The sequence below is a fragment of the Punica granatum genome, chromosome 5 (genome assembly GCF_007655135.1).
Source record: "Punica granatum isolate Tunisia-2019 chromosome 5, ASM765513v2, whole genome shotgun sequence".
Lineage (NCBI taxonomy): Eukaryota > Viridiplantae > Streptophyta > Magnoliopsida > Myrtales > Lythraceae > Punica > Punica granatum.
This window is the reverse complement of record NC_045131.1, coordinates 20755505-20778011: the sequence shown is the minus strand read 5'-3', so window position 1 is coordinate 20778011 and position 22507 is coordinate 20755505. Positions and strand designations below refer to the sequence as shown.

The 22507-nt window shown below is 48.9% G+C and overlaps 1 protein-coding gene across 1 annotated transcript in view; it reads left to right on the top strand.

Annotated features, from left to right (window-relative positions):
* The first annotated feature begins 489 nt into the window (after positions 1–489).
* The window catches only part of LOC116209056, a 74084-nt gene continuing 52066 nt past the window's right edge, over positions 490–22507 (top strand). Inside the window, exons 1-2 of the mRNA XM_031542620.1 lie at positions 490–1215; positions 1282–1723. Of these exons, the coding sequence (XP_031398480.1) occupies positions 490–1215; positions 1282–1723 (1168 nt within the window). The remainder of the gene's footprint in view (positions 1216–1281; positions 1724–22507) is intronic.

Here is a 22507-nt window from a genome sequence, read left to right as displayed (position 1 = left end):
GCTGAGAAGGACAAACTCAAGACGACGTTCACTACGATGTGGGGAACCTTTTGCTACCGCGTTATGCCTTTCGGCCTCAAAAACACGGGGGCAACTTATCAGAGGGCTATGGTCACATTAGTCCACGACATGATGCACAAGGAAGTCGAGGTTAATGTCGACGACATGATCGCCAAGTCCAAGGAAGAAGAAGACCACATTGTCAACCTGAAGCGCCTTTTCGACCGCCTAAAAGAATACAAACTCCAGCTTAATCCGGCAAAGTGCACATTCGGCGCTCGGTCAGGAAAACTGCTAGGATTCGTGGTCAGTGAGCGCGGTATCGAGGTGGATCCGGATAAAGTCAAGGTGATCAAAGAGCTTCCCCCGCCGTCAACGGTCTGAGAGGTACGCGGCTTCTTGGGGCGACTGAATTACATTGCACGCTTCATTGCAAACCTGACAGATAAGTGCCAACCACTCTTTCGCTTGCTCCGCAAGAATGCAGCGATGGAGTGGGACCGCGAGTGTCAGAAGGCCTTTGACACCATCAAGGCCTACCTAATTCAGCCGCCGATATTGGTACCACCCGTGCCGAACCGGCCCCTCATTTTGTACCTCACAGTACGCCGACAGTCCTTAGGGTGCATGCTGGGGCAAGAAGACGAGTCAACGCGCACAGAAAGGGCGATATACTACTTGAGCAAGAAGTTCACCGAAGTGGAATCCAATTATCCAGAGATCGAGAAGATGTGTTGCGCGTTGGTATGGGTCATACAAAGGCTCCGACAGTACACACTCTATTACACGATCCGCTTATTGTCAAAAGCGGACCCCTTGCGGTATTTGCTCAATAGCCCCTCCTCCATAAGGAACATCGCAAAATGGCGCTGCCAGTTGACGGAATACGACATAGAGTACGTGCCTCGCACGTCTGTCAAGGGGCAAGCGATTGCCGACCATCTAGCAGAATTCCCGATTGACGACGACACGCCGATTAACACGGACTTCCCGGATGAAGGAATCATCCAGGTAGATGAAGAGAAAGAGGAGCCAACGTGGAAGATGTACTTTGACGGGGCTGTCAATTCCGTAGGATCCGGAGTTGGGGCAGTCTTGATATCCCCGGACGGGCGTCATTATCCCGTCGCAGCGAAAGTGGATTTCTCCTGTACCAACAATGTAGCCCAGTACGAGGCGTGCATTCTCGGTTTGCAAGCGGCGATTGATTTCAAGGTGAAGGAGTTAGAGGTGTTCGGTGACTCCATGCTCACAATCTTCCAAATGTTGGGGCAATGGAAGACGAAAGACGCAAAGTTGGTCCCGTACCACGAATACCTTGAGGAGTTGGCGAAAAATTTCGAGAAGATCTCGTTCACCTACACTCCACGCGCGAAGAATCAGTTCGCAGACGCACTTGCGACACTTGCATCCATGGCGAGTATTTCAGAGGGGAACATTGTCGAACCTCTCGAAATCGAGGTGGCCAAAGGCCCGGCCCACTGCAACGCGATTGAAGCGTCCGAAGCGAAGCCGTGGTACGAGGACATCAAGAACTTCTTGCAAACGGGCCAATATCCCCCGTTCGCCGATCGCCACGATCGAAAGACGCTCAGGCGCCTTGCGATGCACTACTTTCTGAGCGGTGAGATACTATACCGCCGCTCCTTTGATTCCACGCTCCTCCGATGCATCGACGAACACAAATCGCGGCGTCTTATGAAAGAAGTGCATGGAGGAAATTGTGGGCCCCACATGAATGGCCTCATGCTCGCTAAGAAAATCATGCGCTTAGGCTATTATTGGTCCACCATGGAGACTGATTGCGTAAAGCATGTCAGACACTGCCACCGATGCCAAGTGTACGCCGATCAGATTAAGGCGCCACCCAACGAGCTACGCCCGATGACGGCCCCGTGGCCCTTCTCAATGTGGGGGATGGACGTGATCGGCCCGATCAACCCTAAAGCGTCTAACGGGCACACATTCATCTTGGTGGCAATCGATTACTTCACCAAGTGGATCGAGGCTATCACTCTCGCATCGGTCACCGCAAAAGCCGTAGCCCGTTTTCTCAGATGCGACGTCATCGCCCGGTACGGGGTCCCTGCGACAATCATCACAGACAACGCCAAGAACCTGAATAATAAGGTCATCGACGAGTTCTGTGCACAATTCAAAATCCGACACCGCAACTCCACCCCATACCGTCCCCAAATGAACGGTGCGGTGGAAGCGGCGAATAAGAACATTAAGAAGATCATCGAAAAAATGACGGTGAACTACAAGGATTGGCACGAGATGCTCCCCTATGCGCTCTTGGCGTACCGGACATCCATAAGGACTTCAACCGGGGCAACCCCGTACTCCCTAGTCTATGGCATGGAGGCAGTCCTCCCGATCGAAGTGGAGATCCCTTCCATGAGGATTCTCGCCGAGGCCGAACTTGCAAAAGCGGAGTGGGCGAAACAGCGATATTAGCAACTAAACCTCATCGACGAGAAAAGGCTGAAAGTGCTGTGCCACGGACAGTGCTACCAACAGAGGATGGCACGAGCATTCAATGCCAAGGTCCGTCCCCGAGAGTTCAGTCCCGGTGACCTCGTCCTGAGGAAGGTTCTACATATCGCACCCGACTCTCGAGGAAAGTTCTCGTACAAATACGACGGCCCCTTCGTCGTCAAAGAGATTTTCTCCGGAGGAGCGGTCATTTTGAGCGATATGGACGGCACCGAAAATGCCCTTCCCGTCAATGCTGACGCCATCAAGAAGTATTACCCATGAGCACTCGTACGTTTTATTGTAAGACATTTCTGTTCTCGTGAACGAGCGTCAATTCCCGCCGTTTTGTCCAATACTAAGCTTCCTTGAGAAAAAAAAATAAATTCCCCCGCTAGGTCGAAAACCTCTTCGAGGCGGCCTAGGCAAAAGCTAGGGAACGAGTGGCACGACTTAAAATCCTGCAAAGGGGAGTCGCGGCAAAAGGAGAGCATAAATCATTACCTCGCTAAGTCGAAAACCTCTTCGAGGCGGCCTAGGCAAAAGTTAGAGGACCCGAGGGGTGCGATCTCGCCCAAACACGGGGAATCGCAGCAAAAGGTGAGCATTCATGTGAGAAAGGTCAAATAAAATACCCCGCTAGGTTATCACGCATCTTGCGGCCTAGGCAAAAGTTAGGGGATAATGTCGGCTCGACCACGAAAGAACAGCAACACTTCTCCGTGGAGTTACACCGAGTAGTGGTTCCGCATTCTCCGACGCAAGCAAACTCTCGTTGACTCTCCAGGCTCGAGACTCGCCCCGGGAATAGGGTCGAATCGACGTATCCTTGATCTGGAGGATCCCATAAGATCCCTCCCATTACCTTTATGCATGTAATTCTACGGGTTATCCGTCTCGGAAAAGCTATTCCCCGATAAGGACACGGCCGCCTTCCAAATGGCCACCCATGTCATATCCCCAACACATCTTTACATAGATTCCTTTTACACGTCGTAGCCTCAACGATTTCGCGCGGCTGACGTCCTTTGTAGGCCTTTCCTTTCCACGCGCAGGTGCGATTGAGATCCCCAAGGGCATCTCTTCCTTAACGGACTCATGTCTGCCTCACGCGACAGGGTGTGCTCAGTACGTCGGAAGTCGTCGAGGGATGCGCCACACCGACCAAGCCGACGATGTTCAAAGAAGGGCAAACGATAAGAGATCATCATCATTCGCCGCACGTGATGCAATCCAAGCCCAACACCAAGCAAACCACGTCGCCTGACGCTTTATGCAATCCCCGAGCAAGTGTCTCGGGTCTGTCCCAGTTTTCAAATTCTTGTTTCGGGTCCATCCGGGCTTTAAAATTCCTGCTTCGGGTCCATCCCGGCTTTAAAATTCATGTTTCGGGTCCATCCCGGCTTTAAAATTCCTGTTTCGGGTCCATCCCGGCTTTTAAATTTCTGTTCGGGTCTATCCTGGCCCCTCGGGTCCATCCCGGCTTTTAAATTTCTGTTCGGGTCTATCCTGGCCCCTCGGGTCCATCCCGGCTTTTAAATTTCTGTTCGGGTCTATCCTGGCCCCTCGGGTCCATCCCGGCTTTTAAATTTCTGTTCGGGTCTATCCTGGCCCCTCGGGTCCATCCCGGCTTTTAAATTTCTGTTCCGGTCTATCCTGGCCCCTCGGGTCCATCCCGGCTTTTAAATTCCTTGTTCAGGTCTATCCTGGCCCCTCGGGTCCATCCCGGCTTTTAAATTCCTTGTTCAGGTCTATCCTGGCCCCTCGGGTCCATCCCGGCTTTTAAATTTCTGTTCAGGTCTATCCTGGCCCCTCGGGTCCATCCCGGCTTTTAAATTCCTTGTTCAGGTCTATCCTGGCCCCTCGGGTCCATCCCGGCTTTTAAATTTCTGTTCAGGTCTATCCTGGCCCCTCGGGTCCATCCCGGCTTTTAAATTCCTTGTTCAGCTCTATCCTGGCCCCTCGGGTCTATCCCGGCTTTTAAATTTCTGTTCAGGTCTATCCTGGCCCCTCGGGTCCATCCCGACTTTTAAATTCCATGTTCAGGTCTATCCTGGCCCCTGGGGTCCATCTTGGCTCTTAAATTTCCAGTTCAGGTCTCTCCTGGCCCCTCGGGTCCATGCCGGCTTTTAAATTTCCAGTTCAGGTCTATCCTGGCCCCTCGGGTCCATCCCGGCTTTTAAATTCCTTGTTCAGGTCTATCCCGGCCCCTCGAGTCCATCCCGGCTTTTAAATTTCTTATTCAGGTCTCTCCTGGCCCCTCGGGTCCATCCCGACTTTTAAATTTCTGTTCAGGTCTATCCTGGCCCCTCGGGTCCATGCCGGCTTTTAAATTTCCAGTTCAGGTCTATCCTGGCCCCTCGGGTCCATCCCGGCTTTTAAATTCCTTGTTCAGGTCTATCATGGCCCCTCGGGTCCATCCCGGCCTTTTAGTTTCTGTTCAGGTCCATCCTGGCCCCTCGGGTCTATCCCGGCTTTTAATTTCTTACTCGGGTCCACCCTGGTTTCTCCTGTTTTCTTTCGGGTCCATCCCGGTTTCTTTCGGGTCCATTCCGGTCTTAATTTCCAGCGCAATGTCCCGACATGTCCAAGCGAGGTACAAGCAGCAGTGGGGAGGGGACGGTATCAGAACTGTCGCCGGGCCCAAAAGGGGGATGCTTATCATGGTCTTTGGCTACATCATCTAACCGAGCAAGCAACCAAAGAGGGGCAAGCTGTCAGCACCCCATTTTGGCCCACCGGCTTCCTAGAAGAGAATCCCCGACCAAAGCCCGGGTTACTATTCATCACCCGGCAATCGGAGGCGAATGTGTGGTCACGGAGTCATGAACAACAGGAGAAGAGCTGGGTCCGCTAGAAAAGCAGAGGAGAGCGGTCAGAAGAATAGACAAGACAAGGAACCCCAAAAACAGTGGAGCCGGCACTGTGGCACTATTCATCATCGAATCACTGAAGCACCGAAAGGTGCCCAATATGGGACTCTAAAAATCCCTCTCAGTGCCAAAGTGACCAACGACATGTCCGGGTGCGCTTTGGGGACATACCGCTTAAGCCGAGACGCCTCCAATCTCTCACGGACGCCTTTTCTAACAGGGCTCCCGGGGCCCGCTCCACCGACGAGTAAACGGCACTCCAAAACGGGCCTACAGGCACCCAAGGACCACCGGGGTCGGGGAACAAGATTCAGACGACCTTTCGGAACTCTACAGGGCTCCCCGAGGGACGTCTCAGTGGTGGCAAACGCCTCCCGGTGAATCTTCGGGGTACATTCACGGAAAACAGAGATCGCAACGATTCCCGAACGCCTCGAGACATTCAGCGAGCACTGAAAAAAAAAACCCGGTCACAAATCCCTAGGCCTTCCCGGGCTAACGGTCTTCTGTCGAAGGCGACGAGCCAACGATCCCCCACGGGGCAAAAGGGTCACCGAAACGAATGTCAAGATGCACAAAGAGTAATCGAGGACCGGGGACCAGGGACGCTCAATTCCATTCCGAATGTCTGAACAGGGCAAAACCGACTCTCAAAGAGCCGAGTCACTCGAACGTTCGTTCATACGACATAGGGCGATATCAGGCTCATTCAAATCCTCTTCGTTCAAGCATTCCAAATCTATAAATTGATTGGACATCGGAGATCGAATGCGCGTTCAATCAAGCCTCAAGCTTTTTCCGGCTTTTCTCGCAATCGAACGGGGCCCACAACTCAGCCAAGCCGAGCCATCAAGCCACGGCTCAAACCCACGGCTCCGACGTGACAACCCCAGCCACGGCTCAAACCCTCCCACCGTTGGCTCCATCCCATGGCCGGCGGCTCCAAGGAGGCTTCCTCCTTCCCTCCACCATAAATTTGAAATATCTCTTACACATCTTACACATCCATCACTTCCCATCACTTCCTATCACTTCTCTCTTGCTTCCCCTACACATTATGTGACACTTTCCCCTCCCTAATCCCATTGGGAATTTCGGCAGCCCATATAAGCTCCCCCTAACCACACTTAGCTCATCTAATCACACCATTAGCCACTCCTATAAGTTCCCATTTATCATTAACTCTAATCACTTCTTCATTCTCATTCTCTCTCAAGCCAATCTCTCTCAAGAATTCTCCCAAGCTCCAGCCCACTCCCACTCATTCGTCCATCCCGAGCCAAGGCCAAAACCGGCCAAAACCGTAGGAAAACCACCCAACCCGACTTAAGCCAAAAATCACAAAACTTCCTAGCCCACATATTTCCCACCCCCTAAGTCCGTTCCGGGCTTAGATTTTCGATTTGAAGTCTCCAATACCCCGTTTCAGACGCACGAAGAATCGGGTCCTTAGACCGATATCGGGTGCACTCCGAATCCTCCACGCGTGCCATTTCGCTCTACGACTTTGCCGAGTCGAGCCATCACGTTCAAAGGGTTCCTCACAACCCTCACCCTCGCTCGTGAAGAGGTGGTCGCGATCCGAGGGCCGATCCACCGTGCACAACCACCGTTTCACTGTTTCCTCTTTTACCGGGTTATTTACTTTCACACCAGACTTTCTCTCACTGTTTCGGGTTCATCTAGGGCTTGGCACGTTCGGGTCTGTCCAGGGACGTCTAGATCTGCCTCTTAGGAGTCCAACGAGCCCAACCTCGCACCGTGCCGTGCCTGGAGCAAGCGTGCCGACCCCGTTCTTCCCGAGCTGCCGCGGCTGTCTTCCTCTCGGGTTACTCACCTGTAGCCATCAACCCGAGTCTTGCGACTCCCACGGCCACTTCCCCGACTCTTTTCCTCGTACATCGGGGCTAGGTAACATCCCTCTACAACTTAGAAAAGCTAGGACCTTCGATCCTTGTTTGTATGAAGTGCTCGTACGTTTAAAGATCCGAATGCATGAAATGTTATTTTTCCTTTTAGATCCGGACGTCCCCATGCATAGCATGCATTGAGCACGTTTATTTCCCCTATTATCCATGCCCATACATTGTACTAGCATGCATGTATAGTACTCGAGGGGTCGAGTCCGTGGGGAGGAGATCGGCATGGACTCGAGGAGGCCATAGAACCTCTCGGCCGAACCTCATGTAGGAGGGCCGTGAGCCTCTTCGGCCTCCTTGGGTCCATGACCCTCTCCTTCCCCCGGATTAAGCCGCCTCTAGATGAGGAAAGTCCCTAACCGTGGCTAAGAAATGCTTAAGTGAAAGGAAACAACTCGGATCCGGATGGAGAGGCTCCCTTGGCCACGAATTGGACCATAGGACTCACGGCCTAGCCTCTAAGGAGAGACCCGTGAGCTCCCTTGGCCGATCCGGGGCTATGGCGGCCTCTCTCCTCCCGAATCGAGTCGATTCCTACGTCCCCTTACCGTTAATCACACATAATACGTTGGCATGACGGGAAGTGGTCCGAATCGGGGCCGAAGAAATTCTCCCGACTCGTGTGAGTCATGGAAGCTCACGGCCATCCTTGAGGGAATGTGGCCGAGAGCTTCCTTGGACCACACGAGTCCGGGAAGCCTTCTTCCACCTCGAGACGGACCGATTCCCGTGTTTTATCCATTTCGTTATTATTTGAATCGATGCCGCCTTATCGCTTTCATCTAAATGTCTCATTCGTGCGCGTTTGTATGATTTTATGTCATTATGGTCACGGCGGTATCAAGATGAGTAGAACATGTATTATTAACGTTCTTAACGTATTATGCATGCAAGGAAGGGCCCGAACCGATGTGGGATACCATCCGTGACCCAAGACGGGTCAAGGAGGCCTCTCGGCCTAATCTTTTGGAAGATGGCCAAGTGCTCCTTGACCCCTCCCGGGTCTAGGGTGGTCTTCTTTGTCGTTTCGCGTCTGTTTCTTGGAATTGAGTGCATTTATGTTCGTGTTCCATCGCTAGACGTATGTTAATTTCATAACAAACAAGCGGACTTCGGACCATTACCCATTAAACCCATGATGCCTATAATATAAGGTCACCACCACCGAATAACTTCACAAACGGGATAAACGGGACGTGCCATTCGATTAATTAAGTCATTTGGACTAAGTAATTGGACAAATTGGTTATTAATTCATAAACGCATCGATGATTTACGGAATGGCGAGAATGCCCTTTTCCATTAAAAGCTCACAACTTAAAAATACCGAGACACGTAACACGAATAGAATTGACGTCTAACGAGTACTCGCGTGCTATGACTTGAGTCCGGGCCCGATTTGAGGCGGGTCGAGTCAAGACGCGCGAGTCCTCCTTAGACTTCTTCGTGTGACGCGATCTCCAATTTATACATGAACATTGCAATTTTACCATCCAAGGGCATAATCGTTATCCCGTGATTCACCGATACCCTAGGCCTTAGGGAGTTGGAAACACCTAGAGCTATGAACGAGAAAGGACAAACCGTTCGGGTGCGAGTTTCATTCGCGCGGCCCATTTCGTTCATTTTCGGTGTTTCTTTCTTCCTATCGTAGATTCGGTGGGGAGCATTTTATTTCAGTTACAAAACACGAAAAATCGGATTAATCATTCATTTGGCCTAATCAAACACTAGATAATGGATAGGCGGAATGATAGATTCCAATCTAGAGTCAAAACACGAGTTTGGCTAATTCGGTGAAACCGCAGTGTCACCTCACTGAATAAGAGTCTTAAAACAAACACACACATGTAATTGGCTTAGAACCCTATTCTAATCCACCATCTATGTTTGCCCAGGTTAGATACATTGTTTGCCAACCAACCCGGTTAATAACTGATTAAATCACGTACATTCGGCCTAATATACAACTTGTTTGTATTCACCGATACTTATCAGTTGTTGTCTGTATTTCATCAGTTTTATCAGTTTTCTTCTGTTTTATTCTTGCATTTGCTGATTTGTCGCGATTCGGGCCCGATCCCATAGGTTACGTGTTACACGGGGTCCAATGCCCCAAATCACCGAACACGAGGTCCAACGCCTCCTAATCCACCGAGCGCGTGCAACCCGAATGCGGAATGGGATCTAGCCTCGATTCACCGTCACACTCCGAATGTGGCCTATGTGGAAGGCAAATTTGGATTGGGCGCGTGAAACGGGTTTAGATATCACCCGGGAACTCGATCGGTCCATCGGATACAGTGGGAACCAACCGGTTCTCCTGCAAACCGTTGGATCGATCGGACCCGACCCCCGGCTCTTTGAGCCCGCGTTGCCTTAATTTGTTTATCGGTTGTTCAAAATACACGGTGAGTCGGAGTGGAATATTGACCCAATGCAAACCGATCGGGACCCATTTACTCATTCAGTTGTACTTTGTAATTAGTCAAGAGAGCATTGTGAGAATCTTATTCGTATATTCACTCATTCATTTGTAAGGATCCCCGATCGGCGAGCGAGAGGTCTGAGTGTCGAATCGGTTAAGTCGGTCTATCGTCACCGAGGGATGAGTAAGCTCGGATAATCGTGGTCTCGGTTCGCGCAGGGAATCGACCATCACGGTTCGACGAACTGTAACGCTAAGATGGCAAACCGACTCCTCGATGCACAAGCCTACTCATCTTTCGGACTCTTGGCCCAACTTGATCAATTCATCGAATTTACGGTGTCAAAACGGGCGAGTCGAGTGCAACTCTAAATCACGCGGTAAATAAACAAAATGGCAAGCCTAGCAAGCTAGAGTACCGAAAGGGTGTGCGGGATATAGGCCCGCACGTAATAGAACCCCCGAATTCGGAATTTCCGATTCCGTACGACCATTGCCTTAGCATTTAGGTGTACCCCGTACCCCTAGACCCGGGTAACTTGCCGGCCCTCGACCTTCGGGTCGTAAAATGGCAAGTAGCGACTCCTTCTCACGTGCGTCCGTCGCGCGTCCCCGGGAAGGTGGACACTCCCAAGCCGCGTTGCATAGGCGCGCGCACGCGTGCCCCGACGAGATTAAATTCAAGTGCGCACAAACCGTGATTAAAATATGTCGGCACGATGGGAAATGGCCGAAATCTAGGGAAGAGAGGCCTCATGACCTCGGTTGCACCAAGAAGGACCCCCGGTTATCTTCCACGGAAGAGGGCCGAGAGGCTCCTTGGCCCACCCGAAGTCGTGGACCTCTTATCCCGTGATTCCGGATATTTCCCATGATTTGTTTCTTCTTCTCTTCGATTTGTTATCATATGGGTCGACTTCGTTTTTATCGTTTCCCTTAAACATAATGCTTGTGTATGCTCCACGTGTTTGTTCGTGCACCGGAAGTCATGATGGCGTCGCTTTATTGAATATCTGCATCATTGACATCTATGGTGTATGAAGTATGTAAGAAACGATTGAAATCGGCGTGAGAGGCCACTCAAGATTCGGGGTCGAGCTAAGGAAACATTCGGTTATTTCCCTCGGGATGTGGTCGAGTGTTCCGTGGCTATCCTCGAGTCTAGGCCGGCCTCTTCCTCCGCTTGGAAGTCGGTTCTTAGAGTTGTTTGTAATTATACTTTTCGTTTAATTGTTGATCATGCATTAACTATTTATTAGTCATGTTAGTTTCGGATAATCACTCATCAAACCCATAATTATGATACAAATTGGTAACCACCGAATAATTCCACGAATAGGGAAAGTGGGACGTGCTATTCGATTAACTAAGCCGCCTGAACTAAATAATTGGATAAATGGACTATTAATTCGTAAACGCATCGATGGTTCACGGAACGGCGAGAATGCCCTTTTCCCTAAAAAGCTCACAATTTCAAAGCACTGAGATGTGTAACACGAATAGAATCGATGTCTAGCGAGTACTCGCATGTTACGACTCGAGTCCGGGCCCAATTTGAGGCGGCTCGAGTCGAGACGCGCAAGACCTCCTTAGATTTCTTCGTGTCGCACGATCCTCAATTTGCACATGAACATCACACGTTTTATTATCCAAGGGCATAATCGTCATTCCGAGACCCACCGATATCCTAGGCGTTAGGGAGTTGGAAACACCTCGATCGATGGGCGAGAAAGGGCAACCCGCACAGGTGCGAGATTCATTTGCACGGCCCATTCCGTTCACTTTCGGTGTTTCTATCTTCCTATCGTAGATTCGGTGGTGGACATTTTGTTTCAGTAACGAAACGCGAACAATTGAATTGATCATGCACTTGGCTTAAACAAACATTAGACAATGGACAGGTGAAACGCTAGATTCCAATCTAGAGTCAAAAACATGAGCTTGGCTAATTCGGTGAAACGGCAGTGTCATCTCACTGAATAAGAATTCTAAAACAAACTCACACATGTAATTGGCCTAGAACCCTATTCTAGTCCGCCATCTATGTTTGCCTAGGTTAGATACATTGTTTGCTAATCAACCCCGGTTAATAACTGATTAAATCACGTACATTCGACTTAATATACAACTTGTCTGTATTTACCTATATTTGTCAGTTATTGTCCGTTTTTCATTAGTTTTATCAGTTTTCTTCTGTTTTCCATTTGCTTTTGCTCATTTGTTGTGGTTCGGGTCCGAGCCCATAGGTTACATGTTGCACGGGGTCCAACGCCCCAAATCACCGAACACGAGGTCCAATGCCTCCTAACTCACTGAGCGCGTGCAACCCGAGTACGGAATGGGATCTAGTCTCGAGTCACCATCACACTCCAAACATGGCCTATGTGGAAGGCAATTTGGATTGGATGTGTGAAACGTGTTTAGATATCGCCCGGGAGCTCGATCGGTCCAACGGTTACAGTGGGAACTAATCAGTTCTCCTGCAAACAGTCGGTTCGATTCGACCCGACCCCCGGCTCTTAGAGCCCGCGTTGCCTTAATTTATTTATCGGCTATTCAAAATACACAGTGAGCCGGAGCGGAATATTGGCCCAACGTAAACCGATCGGGATCCATTTCCTTATTCAGTTATACTTTGTAATTATTCAAGAGAACATTGTGAGATTTTTATTTGTATGTTCACTCATTTGTAAGGATCCCCGATCGGCAAGCGAGAGGTCTGAGTGTCAAATTGGTTAAGTTGGTCTATCATCACCGAAGGATGAGTAAGCTTGAATAATCGTGGTCTCGGTTCGCGCAGGGAATCGACCGCCATGGTCCGATGAACTGTAACGATAAGATAGTGAACCGATCTCTCGACACACAAGCCTACTCACCTTTCGGGTTCTTAGCCCAACTCAATCAATTCATCGATTTTGCGGTGTCAAAATGGGCGAGTCGAGTGCAACTCTAAATCACGCGGTAAATAAACAAAACGGCAAGCCTAGCAAGCTAGAGTACCGAAAGGGCGTGCGGGATATAGGCCCGCACGTAATAGAATCCCCGAATTCGGAATTTCCTGTACCGTACGACCATTGCCTTAGTATTAGGTGTACCTTGTACCCCTAGACCTGGGTAACTTGCTGGCCCTCGACCTTCGGGTCATAAAATGGCAAGTGGCGACTCCTTCTCATGCGCGTCCGTCACGCGTCCCCGGGAAGGTGGATACTCCCAAGCCGCGTTGCATAGGCCTCGCGCATGCGTGCCCCGACGAGATTAAATTCGGGTGCGCACAGTCAATTACATGTGTGAGTTTGTTTTTAAGATTTCATTTCGTGAATGTCACTACGGCTTCACTGAATATGCCAAACTCGTATTTTGACTCTATATTTGGAACCTAGTGTTCCGCCTAGCCATTATCTAATGTTTGATTAAGTCAAATGCATGATTAATCCGATTTTATATGTTTTGTGACAGAAATAATAATGCTAACTACCGAATCTACGGTAAGAAGATAGAAACACCGAAAGTGGATGAAATGGGCCATGCGAATGAAACTCGCACCCGAACGGGCTGCCCTTTTCTATCCATAGATCGTGGTGTTTCGGTCTCCTTAACGCCTAGCATATCGGCGGATCACGAAATGACGGTTATGCCCTTGGGCGGTAAAATGTGTGAAGTGCACGTGTAAAATGGAGATCGCGTGACACGAAGAGGTCCGAAGAGAACTCACATATTTCGACTTGAGCGCCTCAAATTGGGCCCGGGCTCGAGTCGTAGTACGCGAGTGCTCCCTAGACACGAATTCTATTCGTGTTATGTGTCTCGATGTTATAAAATTGTGGATTTTGAAAAGGGCATTTCCACCGTTTCGTAACCCGTCGATGCGTTTACAAATTGATATTCGATTTGTCCAATTATTTAGGCCAAATGGTTTAATTAGTCAATTGACACGTCCCATTTCCTTGTTTGTGGGATTATTTAGTGATTATGTCTTCGAGTCACGAATGTTATGGAGTCGATGGGCGATCGTCCAAAACTAACGCGCCTAACATGGGAGCTAACAAGTAATCAACGATTAAACGAAAAAGAAATTACACTCAATTCCAAGAGCCGATTTCGAAGCGACAAAAGAGGCCAACTTAAACTCAAAAAGGGTCACGGGGAATTCGGTCATTCCATAATGGAGATGACCGAATATTTCCGGATGGTCTCTTGTATCGGTTCTAATCGTTTCTTGCATGCATAAAGCGTCAAACATGATAATAACACACATTCTATAAAGCCGATGCCGCCATGATCTTGGATGCGCAAACAAGCACGTAATGCAAATGCAAATATCGTATTTAAAGGGAATCGATAAAACGGCGTCGGCTCATGCAACAACATATGCGTGGAGGGAAGACAATACGGGAACCATCTTATTTCGGGGAGGGAGAGGCCATGGTGGCCTCGGATGAGCCAAGGGGAACTCACGGGTCCCTCCCTTGGGACTAGGCCTTGAGTTTCCATGGTTCAACCACGGCCAAGACGGTCTCTCCCACCTCGACTTTAGCCGTTTCCCGTCATGCTAACGTGTAATATGTGATGAGCGAACATAAAATGCATGAACCAACCAATTTCGGGGAAAGGGAGGTCACGTTGGCCCCAGATGAACCAAGGAGGCTCTCGGATCCCTTCCTCGGGGATTAGCCATGAGCTTCGATGGTTCGAACGAGGCTAAGTTGGTCTCTCTTACCTCGCCTTCGGTTATTTCGTGCCATGATATACATGCTAGAACAATATTCGAGTGTAACAAACGACATAAATATGCATGGAAACGAATAAAGGTCGGAACTTGCATGCAAACGAGTGTTATTCATCTTATCACTCCATAACAAGCAAATATCGAGAACCTAATTTCCCTAAGTTGTATAGGAGTGTTACCTAGCCTCGGAACACGAGGAAAGAGTCGGAGAAGTGGCAAAGGGAATTGGGAGACTCGGCTGGAATGAACAGACCCGAACCGGTGCAGTCGGGTCGACTGGCAGACCCGACTGGCAGTCTGGCTTGTTGGGTTGTACCGGTTGATCGGGATGGAATTTTTGTGCGGGACCAGTTGCGCTGGATTCCCAAGAGACTAAGGATCGCGCCTGTGGTGGTTTCAGGAGGAGAGCATGCGTAGATTTTCTGGAAATCAAAAACAAAGTCGGGTCAGTAAAAAAGGACAGACCCAGTCGGGTCAAAACAGACCCGACTGGCACCCGATGGAGAAACGGCTCCACAGGAGGCTCCCAGTGGTTTTTTGATGCAAGGTTGGTGGAATTGGACTCCTAATTGACTGAGGATCACGGTGATAGGTGGCTCGTAGGGAGATTCAACCCGAGCTGACCTGTACGTTCCTGCAAAGTTTGGGTTAGAAAAGAAAACCAGAGGAACAAACCCGACTGGCACCCGATGAAGAAATGACTCTACGAGAGGCTCCCGGTGGTCTTTTGATGCAAGGTCGGTGGCATTGGACTCCTAACTGAATGAGGATCACGCCTGTGGTGGTTTCGTGAGGATTTCATGCCTATATTTTCCTGGAAGATGCAAAGAAAACCGGTAAAAACTGGAGAGATCCGAGAAGGGAGAAAGGAGAGAAATGGCGGAGGTGCATGGTTGAATGGCTCTCGGGGGGAGAGTGAGGGTCGTGAGGAACCCTTAGAAAGTGATGGCACGACTCGCCTTAGTCGTGAGATGGAGAAGACATCGAAGAAGCCCGGGATGCACTCGTTGTACGGACCCGAATGTGGACTCTCGTCGAGGCCCACATTGCGCGCTTTTGGATCGCGCGGCTTGGTCGGAACGTCCACCTTCCCATGGGGACGCGCGTCGGACACGCGTGAGAGAAGGAGTCGCCACTTATCATTTTACGACCCGTAGGTCGAGGGCGGATAAGTTACCCGAGTCTAGGGGTATGGAACACCTAGTTTGTCGTTAAGGCATTGATCTGTGCGGAACCGGAAAATCCGTGTTCGGGGGTTCATGTTACGTGCGGGCCTATATCCCGCACGCCTTTTCGGTACTCTGGTTTGCTAGGCTTGCATTTTTGTTTTATTTACCGCATGAATTAGGCTGCACTCGGCTCACACGTTTTGACACCGTAACTTCGATGAATTAAACGATGTCGGTGGAGAAGCTGAGAGAGAAGTAAACCCGTGTGTCGGGGAATTGGTTCACAATCTTGCGTTACAGTTCATCGAACCATGGAGGTTGAATCCCTGCGTGAACCAGAACCGCGAGTTCTTGGATTTACTTGTATCTGGGCAAGCATTAGACCGATTCGATTAATTCGACTATCGGACCGTTCGCTCACCGACTGGAATTCTTACAGAATAAATGTACAAAATAAAATCCTTACAATGCTCTCGAAAACAATAAATACAAATTACAAATGGCCGAATTCCAGTCGACTCGCGTTCGGTTATTATTCCACTCTAACTCACCGTGAGTTTAGGGAAAAAGACCGAAGAACTGAAATTCAATGGACGCTCTCACTGAATAGGGCGTTGGACCCTGTGAGTGTTGATTAGGGCGTTGAACCCTAATATTATTCGGCCTAGGAATCAAGCTCGACCCGTATGGCAAACAAGTGCAGAAAGATAACACGCAACATGTTAATAACAGACAAGGTGTTTTGTATTTACCGAATGTACGTGGATTAACAAGTTTATTAATCCAAAAGTGTTTTTGCAAGCAAATGCCATATGCTAAGCAATCAAACACGTGCCAATGTTTTAGTATTCTGCTTTTGTTGGAAATTTGGAAAAGAGAATCGAATATCATGTGTGTAGATTGCTTTTATAGTGATTCGGTGTTGTGACACTGAATTACCACTGAATTGATCCAAACTTGTATTTTGACTCTAGATTTGGAACCTAGAGTTCCGCCTAACCATTTTCTAGGATTTGGTTAAGTCGAGTGAAATGATTAGTCCGATAACTGTATTTTGATACAGAATACCCAACTGACATCTTAAACTGCGCTAGGATGTCGGCGAATCACGAAATGATGTTCTTGCCCTTGATTTGAAAATTTGTTTTCAGAAAAGGAGAACAACACAATAAGGATTTGAAAGTATGAGGGTTTTGAAAAGGGCATTAACACCGTTTTGTAATTCGTCGACGCGAGTTACAAATTAATGTCCAATTCGTGCAAAGTTATTTAAATGGAATGAATTAACCGTGTGAACGTCCCGATTAACCCGTTCGTGGAATTAATGCTTAAGGTTATTGCCGAATACTTTAATTGTGAAATCGATTCGTGATTCGGCGACCAACACGAATCCGTAAGGATCGAGGATATTTGGTCCAATGACCGAAACTACCCTCGTAACCGAATGGACCCGAATGAGTCAACGATACCCGAATCCATGCATGTTTTGTTTTGAAAAGACATGTAATCGATGTTTTAACATGGGAATCGTGGAAATATCGAAATTACACTTTCGTACAATCCGAGAAATGAATTAAACTCGAAATAAGGAAATCATTCTTGATCCAAAAAGGGCCAAGAAGCCCTCGGCTTCACCTTGTCAAAGATGGCCGAATACTCTCATGGCTCGATTCAAATCACAAAGAATTTCCTTGTCTTGGTTTAATCATTTTTCGCATGCTCAAACATCAAACATCATGAATAACACGTTTTGACAAAAGCCGGTATTACCACGATTTGATTAACTCATTTAAACATGCAAACATTCACAAACATGTTATTTAAGGAATCGATAAAATAATACCGGCTTCATGCATGCAAGAACAACAAAATAAACTCGGAAAATAACTTGGATCGGGCTAAGGAGACCAATCTTAACCCGAAAGAGCAACTCAAGTCTCGGCCATCCCATTTAGAGACTTGGCCGTGAGCTCACTTGCCATTTCCGGGTCGGGATAGTCTTCCAAACAACAATCCAAACCTTTTTCCGACATGCTAGCAAGTTATAAGGTAATACACATGCATAATATAACATAAAATTGCATAAAAGTTAAGTCTTGCAAGTTAAGTATGCATAAAATACCATAGTACTCCATAGCCATGCAAAAATATAAAAAGCCCTAACTCCTCTAAGTCAAGAGTGATTTACCTAGCCTCGGGATACGAGGAAAGAGTCGGGGAAGTGTTCGAGAGTCGGGTGACTCGGTTGAACGCTTGGAAGGATGCTTGGGTGCAAAGGATGCACGTTCGGGGAGCTAGGTGCACGGGGACTGCGGCTGGAATGCACGGGGCGCGGGCAGGCGCGCGGGCGTGCAGGCGTGCGCGCGGGGCGTGCGGGCGTGCGCGGGGCGCGGGCGTGCTCGGGCGTGCGCGCGGGCGTGCGCGCGGGCGTGCGCGCGGCTGGCGCTGGCGGGTCACTATTCACCCGAGAGTAGCGATTTCACCCGAAATGCACTATTTGACCTGAAACAATAATTTAAAGACTTCAAATGGAAAAACCAATTTCACCAATGAACTCCATGGGTCCAAAATGAGTGGGATATGAAGTTTGAGAAATTTTGAGCTTAAGTCGGGATGATGAACATCGGCTTCCGACTTAAGAACTCAAGGCTCTCTTTTGATCTTTTCGGTTTTCTTTTCTCTTCCTTCTAAGTGCTGAAGTTTTCTGGTTCTTGAGTGTTCTTGGCTATGGAGTTTGAGAGGATTTCTTGAAAGAGAAAGGTTGGAGAGAGTGTGTAAGAGGAGAAGTGATTATCTTAATCACTTTTGGGCCATTTATAGGCAAAGCTAATGACACAATTAGCAAAAGCAAGTGCTCTTAACCCCCATGCTTAGAAAATATCAAGCCTCATCCTCTTCCATTGCATTAATGAAGAAGAGATAAGACATTGATGAGCATTGATGAGCATTGATGGAGGCTTGAGTGTTGTCTTCAAACTCTTGGATATTTTCAAGCAAGAGTGCAAGTTGGCTTCTTGCATTGAAGAATAAGAAGAAGCTTCTAGAGTAAAGGGTGACTCATCTTGAATAGCCCGTGGGTCCCACGACCGAAGAGGAGAAACTGGGAAAAAGCTCGGGTCTCGATTGATCGCGCATTCGAAGTTCGTGGTTTGAATTGAACGTCGAATTATCGATATACGCGAGGAAATGGATTTAATGAGTCCGAGATTGGCATTTTCCGTGAGAAATTGCCAAATGTCTGTATGAGGCTTGGAAGCCGGTTTTGCTCCTTTTATGCATTCAGAGCCAGGTTACCCACTTCTGACAGCATATCTTGTATCTGCATCCCACGTCGGTCATTTTGACATAAATTGTCAAATTACGTGGGCCCTTGTCCCTTAAGCCGGTAAATACAAATATGGAGCCGGAGATGTCCTAGGAGGCCGAAACTGGATTTCTCATATTGCTTTCTGAGTTTCTTGGGCGATCCGGAGATTACTGCGATCTCTGTTTGCTGAGATTGGGCCTCTAAGGATATGAAAAGTGCATCTGAGACCCTTAAAGCACTGCTCGAGGGGTCTAGATGAGTTGTGTGATTCATTCCGACAATTCCACATTGAGCCTTGAGAAGGCTAGCATTGTGTAAGGTAAGCATCCGGCGTCAAGTTTCCCCAAAGAGGACCTCCGGATATGGATTTTCACTGAAAATGGCCTTTTGTGCCCCTCGGAGGTTACTCGGGAAACCGTGAAGGGTTTTGCTGTCTGTTTTGCCCAATTGCGAATGTCCGCTGGAGTTTTCAAGGCAATGTAGTGTTCTTCGTTTGCCGTAATTCCATCAGACCAGTCTCCGGTTACGCTCTTCCGAAGAAGGGTATGCCCGTTTTGTCATTTGGAAGTCATTCAGAGTGTCTATATGGCTTCTAAAAGACAATATGAAGCATTGCTCGTGCTCTGTATGATTGAGGGGCATGGCCGCATCTGATATTTGGAATTAACTTTTCTTCGAGAAACCGGCATTTTTGGACTTCCACTGAAAAGTTGTCTGTATACAGAAAGTTGTTCTGTATAGAGCAGATGATTTGCAAAATGCCTTTGGGGACACTTTTCATCTGTTTGGCATTGGAGTGGATTTTTGGGGTCCAATATTGGCTGTCTTCCGATGATCGAGCGAACTATCGGAAAATAGAACTGTCCGTGTGATATACGAAAAATGCCGGTTTTGGATATTGCTGAGCTCTCTAGTCACTCTATTACCCTTTGGTGACCCCTGGAGTCCTTCTGTCATATGCATGTGTCATTTGCCCGGTTTTGCCGACTTGAGGATGAATAGTGATTTTCTGCTCTGTTAAGTCGTTTTTCTGTATTCTGCTCAGGTTGTGGCTTGGATCATTGCTGATATCATCGTTTGGAAAGGTGAGCCAAAATGGGGTGCTGACAGCTTGCCCCTCTTTGACTGCATGCTCGAGTAGAGGATGCAGCCAAAGATTTCAAAAGCACCCCAGTTTGATAGCAATGATCGACATGGAATTTCCGATAACAGTCTTCTCCCTCTTACTTTGGATATGTGGGGATGTTATACCTGATGCAGAAATGTAAAAGTCAGGATGAACCTGAGGGGATGGACCCCTAAACAGATAAGTAGTCGGGACGTACCCGAAGTGCAGGAAAGTAGTCGGGACGTACCCGAAATGCAGGAAAGTAGTCGGGACGTACCCGAAATGCAGAAAAGTAGTCGGGACGTACCCGAAGTGCAGGAAAGTAGTCGGGACGTACCCGAAATGCCGGAGAAGTAGTCGGGACGTACCCGAAATGCGGAGAAGTAGTCGGGACGTACCCGAAATGCGGAGAAGTAGTCGGGACGTACCCGAAATGCGGAGAAGTAGTCGGGACGTACCCGAAATGCGGGAAAAGTAGTCGGGACGTACCCGAAATGCGGGAGAAGTAGTCGGGACGTACCCGAAATGCGGAGAAGTAGTCGGGACGTACCCGAAGTGCGGAGAAGTAGTCGGGACGTACCCGAAGTGCGGAGAAGTAGTCGGGACGTACCCGAAGTGCGGAGAAGTAGTCGGGACGTACCCGAAGTGCGGAGAAGTAGTCGGGACGTACCCGAAGTGCAGGAAAGTAGTCGGGACGTACCCGAAATGCAGAAAAGTAGTCGGGACGTACCCGAAGGGTTTGCAATATGCACGGGGCGCATACCGAATGAACAACATGGTTCAAAGGCGCCTACCCAATGGACTTGCGGGGTGCGGGGCGTGTTGCCCGGCGAGTTTACAAGGTGCGGGGTGTTTTGCCCGGCGGTTTGCATGGTGCAGAAAAGTAGTCGGGACGTACCCGAAGTGCGGAAAAGTAGTCGGGACGTACCCGAAGTGCGGAAAATAGTCGGGACGTACCCGAAATGCGGAAAAGTAGTCGGGACGTACCCGAAATGCGGACAAGTAGTCGGGACGTACCCGAAATGCGGAGAAGTAGTCGGGACGTACCCGAAATGCAGGAAAGTAGTCGGGACGTACCCGAAATGCAGAAAAGTAAATTGCATGGGATGCATTGCAAAAAGTAAATGCAAACGTTGGGGAGTTGCGTGAGGTGTGGAAGGAATCATTGTGCTTCCTCCGTCACTGAGCTTGTCCGTGTTGCAATCGATGTAGTGGCAGAATGTTTCATTGTTTGCCAACTAATTGCGATGCAACTGAGTGCCTGGAGCGCTACTCTGAAGATTCTCCTCTTGGGTTGAGATTGTCACCCGTCACATGAAGTAGAGATGAATCGATCTTGGGGAGATATCTTCCAAGGAGCATTGATTTGTCGGAAGCAAGCGTTGATGCTGGGACGAAGTCATTTCACTGAAGCCTTACCTCTGTGGCAGTGATGTGTTTGATCTGCCGAAAGCCGGGCTCACCGCTAGGCGGTTACTTATTGGGCTGCCGGAAACCGACTTTGCTGCTGAGGAATGATTGTGCTTTGTCGGAGGCCAGCTCTGCTGCTTGGGCGGTCATGCTTTGACCTGCAAGAAGTTCGCCAAAAGTCGGCGTCTTGTATTGCGAGACTCGAGCTCTAAGACAGAGCGCCTACGTATCCCGTGGAACTAGGAATCAGAGTCTGTCGTAGTTCATGTTGTTTGCAGTATCTGTGATCCTGACATTACTAGTAAATCATGTTAGAAATACTAACAAGTAATGGACACAGGTAAGCATGAAAATGTTGATGCGACACGCAGATCTTCAGTTTTGAGTCACCTAAACAACCCATGAAGATTTTTGCTTTGACAGTATAAGTAGGTCCCGTTCTCGGAGGCCTAGATGCGAGGCCTCCAGGGGCTCCCGTTAGCTATGTATTGGGCATATCGAGACTTCCCCGACGATGCGCTAGCAATTCTATCGTTTGTTCGACGCGCCCGTCGGCTTTGAACCCTTCTCAATAGAGTCCAGTAGGGCGGCTGCATTTGCAACCCGCTTGGGGATTTCTATTCAGATTTGGTCAGACTCGGTCTGACCATTTCCAAAGCGTTATGACTAGACTCTCGGAGAGGAATGTCTGGGATTTTGGCTCTGTGATAGCCTGTTGAAGGGTGGCTGTGACCCATTCGAAGTTATGCAAAGACAAAGTGAAAAGAGAAAGCTTGGGAAGCACGTTGCCCGCAGGCTAAAAGGATACACGGGTTCACGCCTGCAATGAGATGTACCCCCATTTTTCTTCGTCCTTCTGTTGTGTAGGTTGTACTAAACTGCTTGGACGGCGTATTCAGTTACCCACTGTGCTTGAGGAAGGTTCCCTCTTGGACGGTTGAATGGTATTGGAGAGCCGATCGGGGATCGTGTTGGAATAGATAAACTGGCCACTTCCCTTGGGGATCCCTTGTCCACACGATGTGTGAGAGACTAGGGGGCAATTTTATTTATCTCTCGTTTTGCTCTCCTTTTGCTACGGTCACCCAC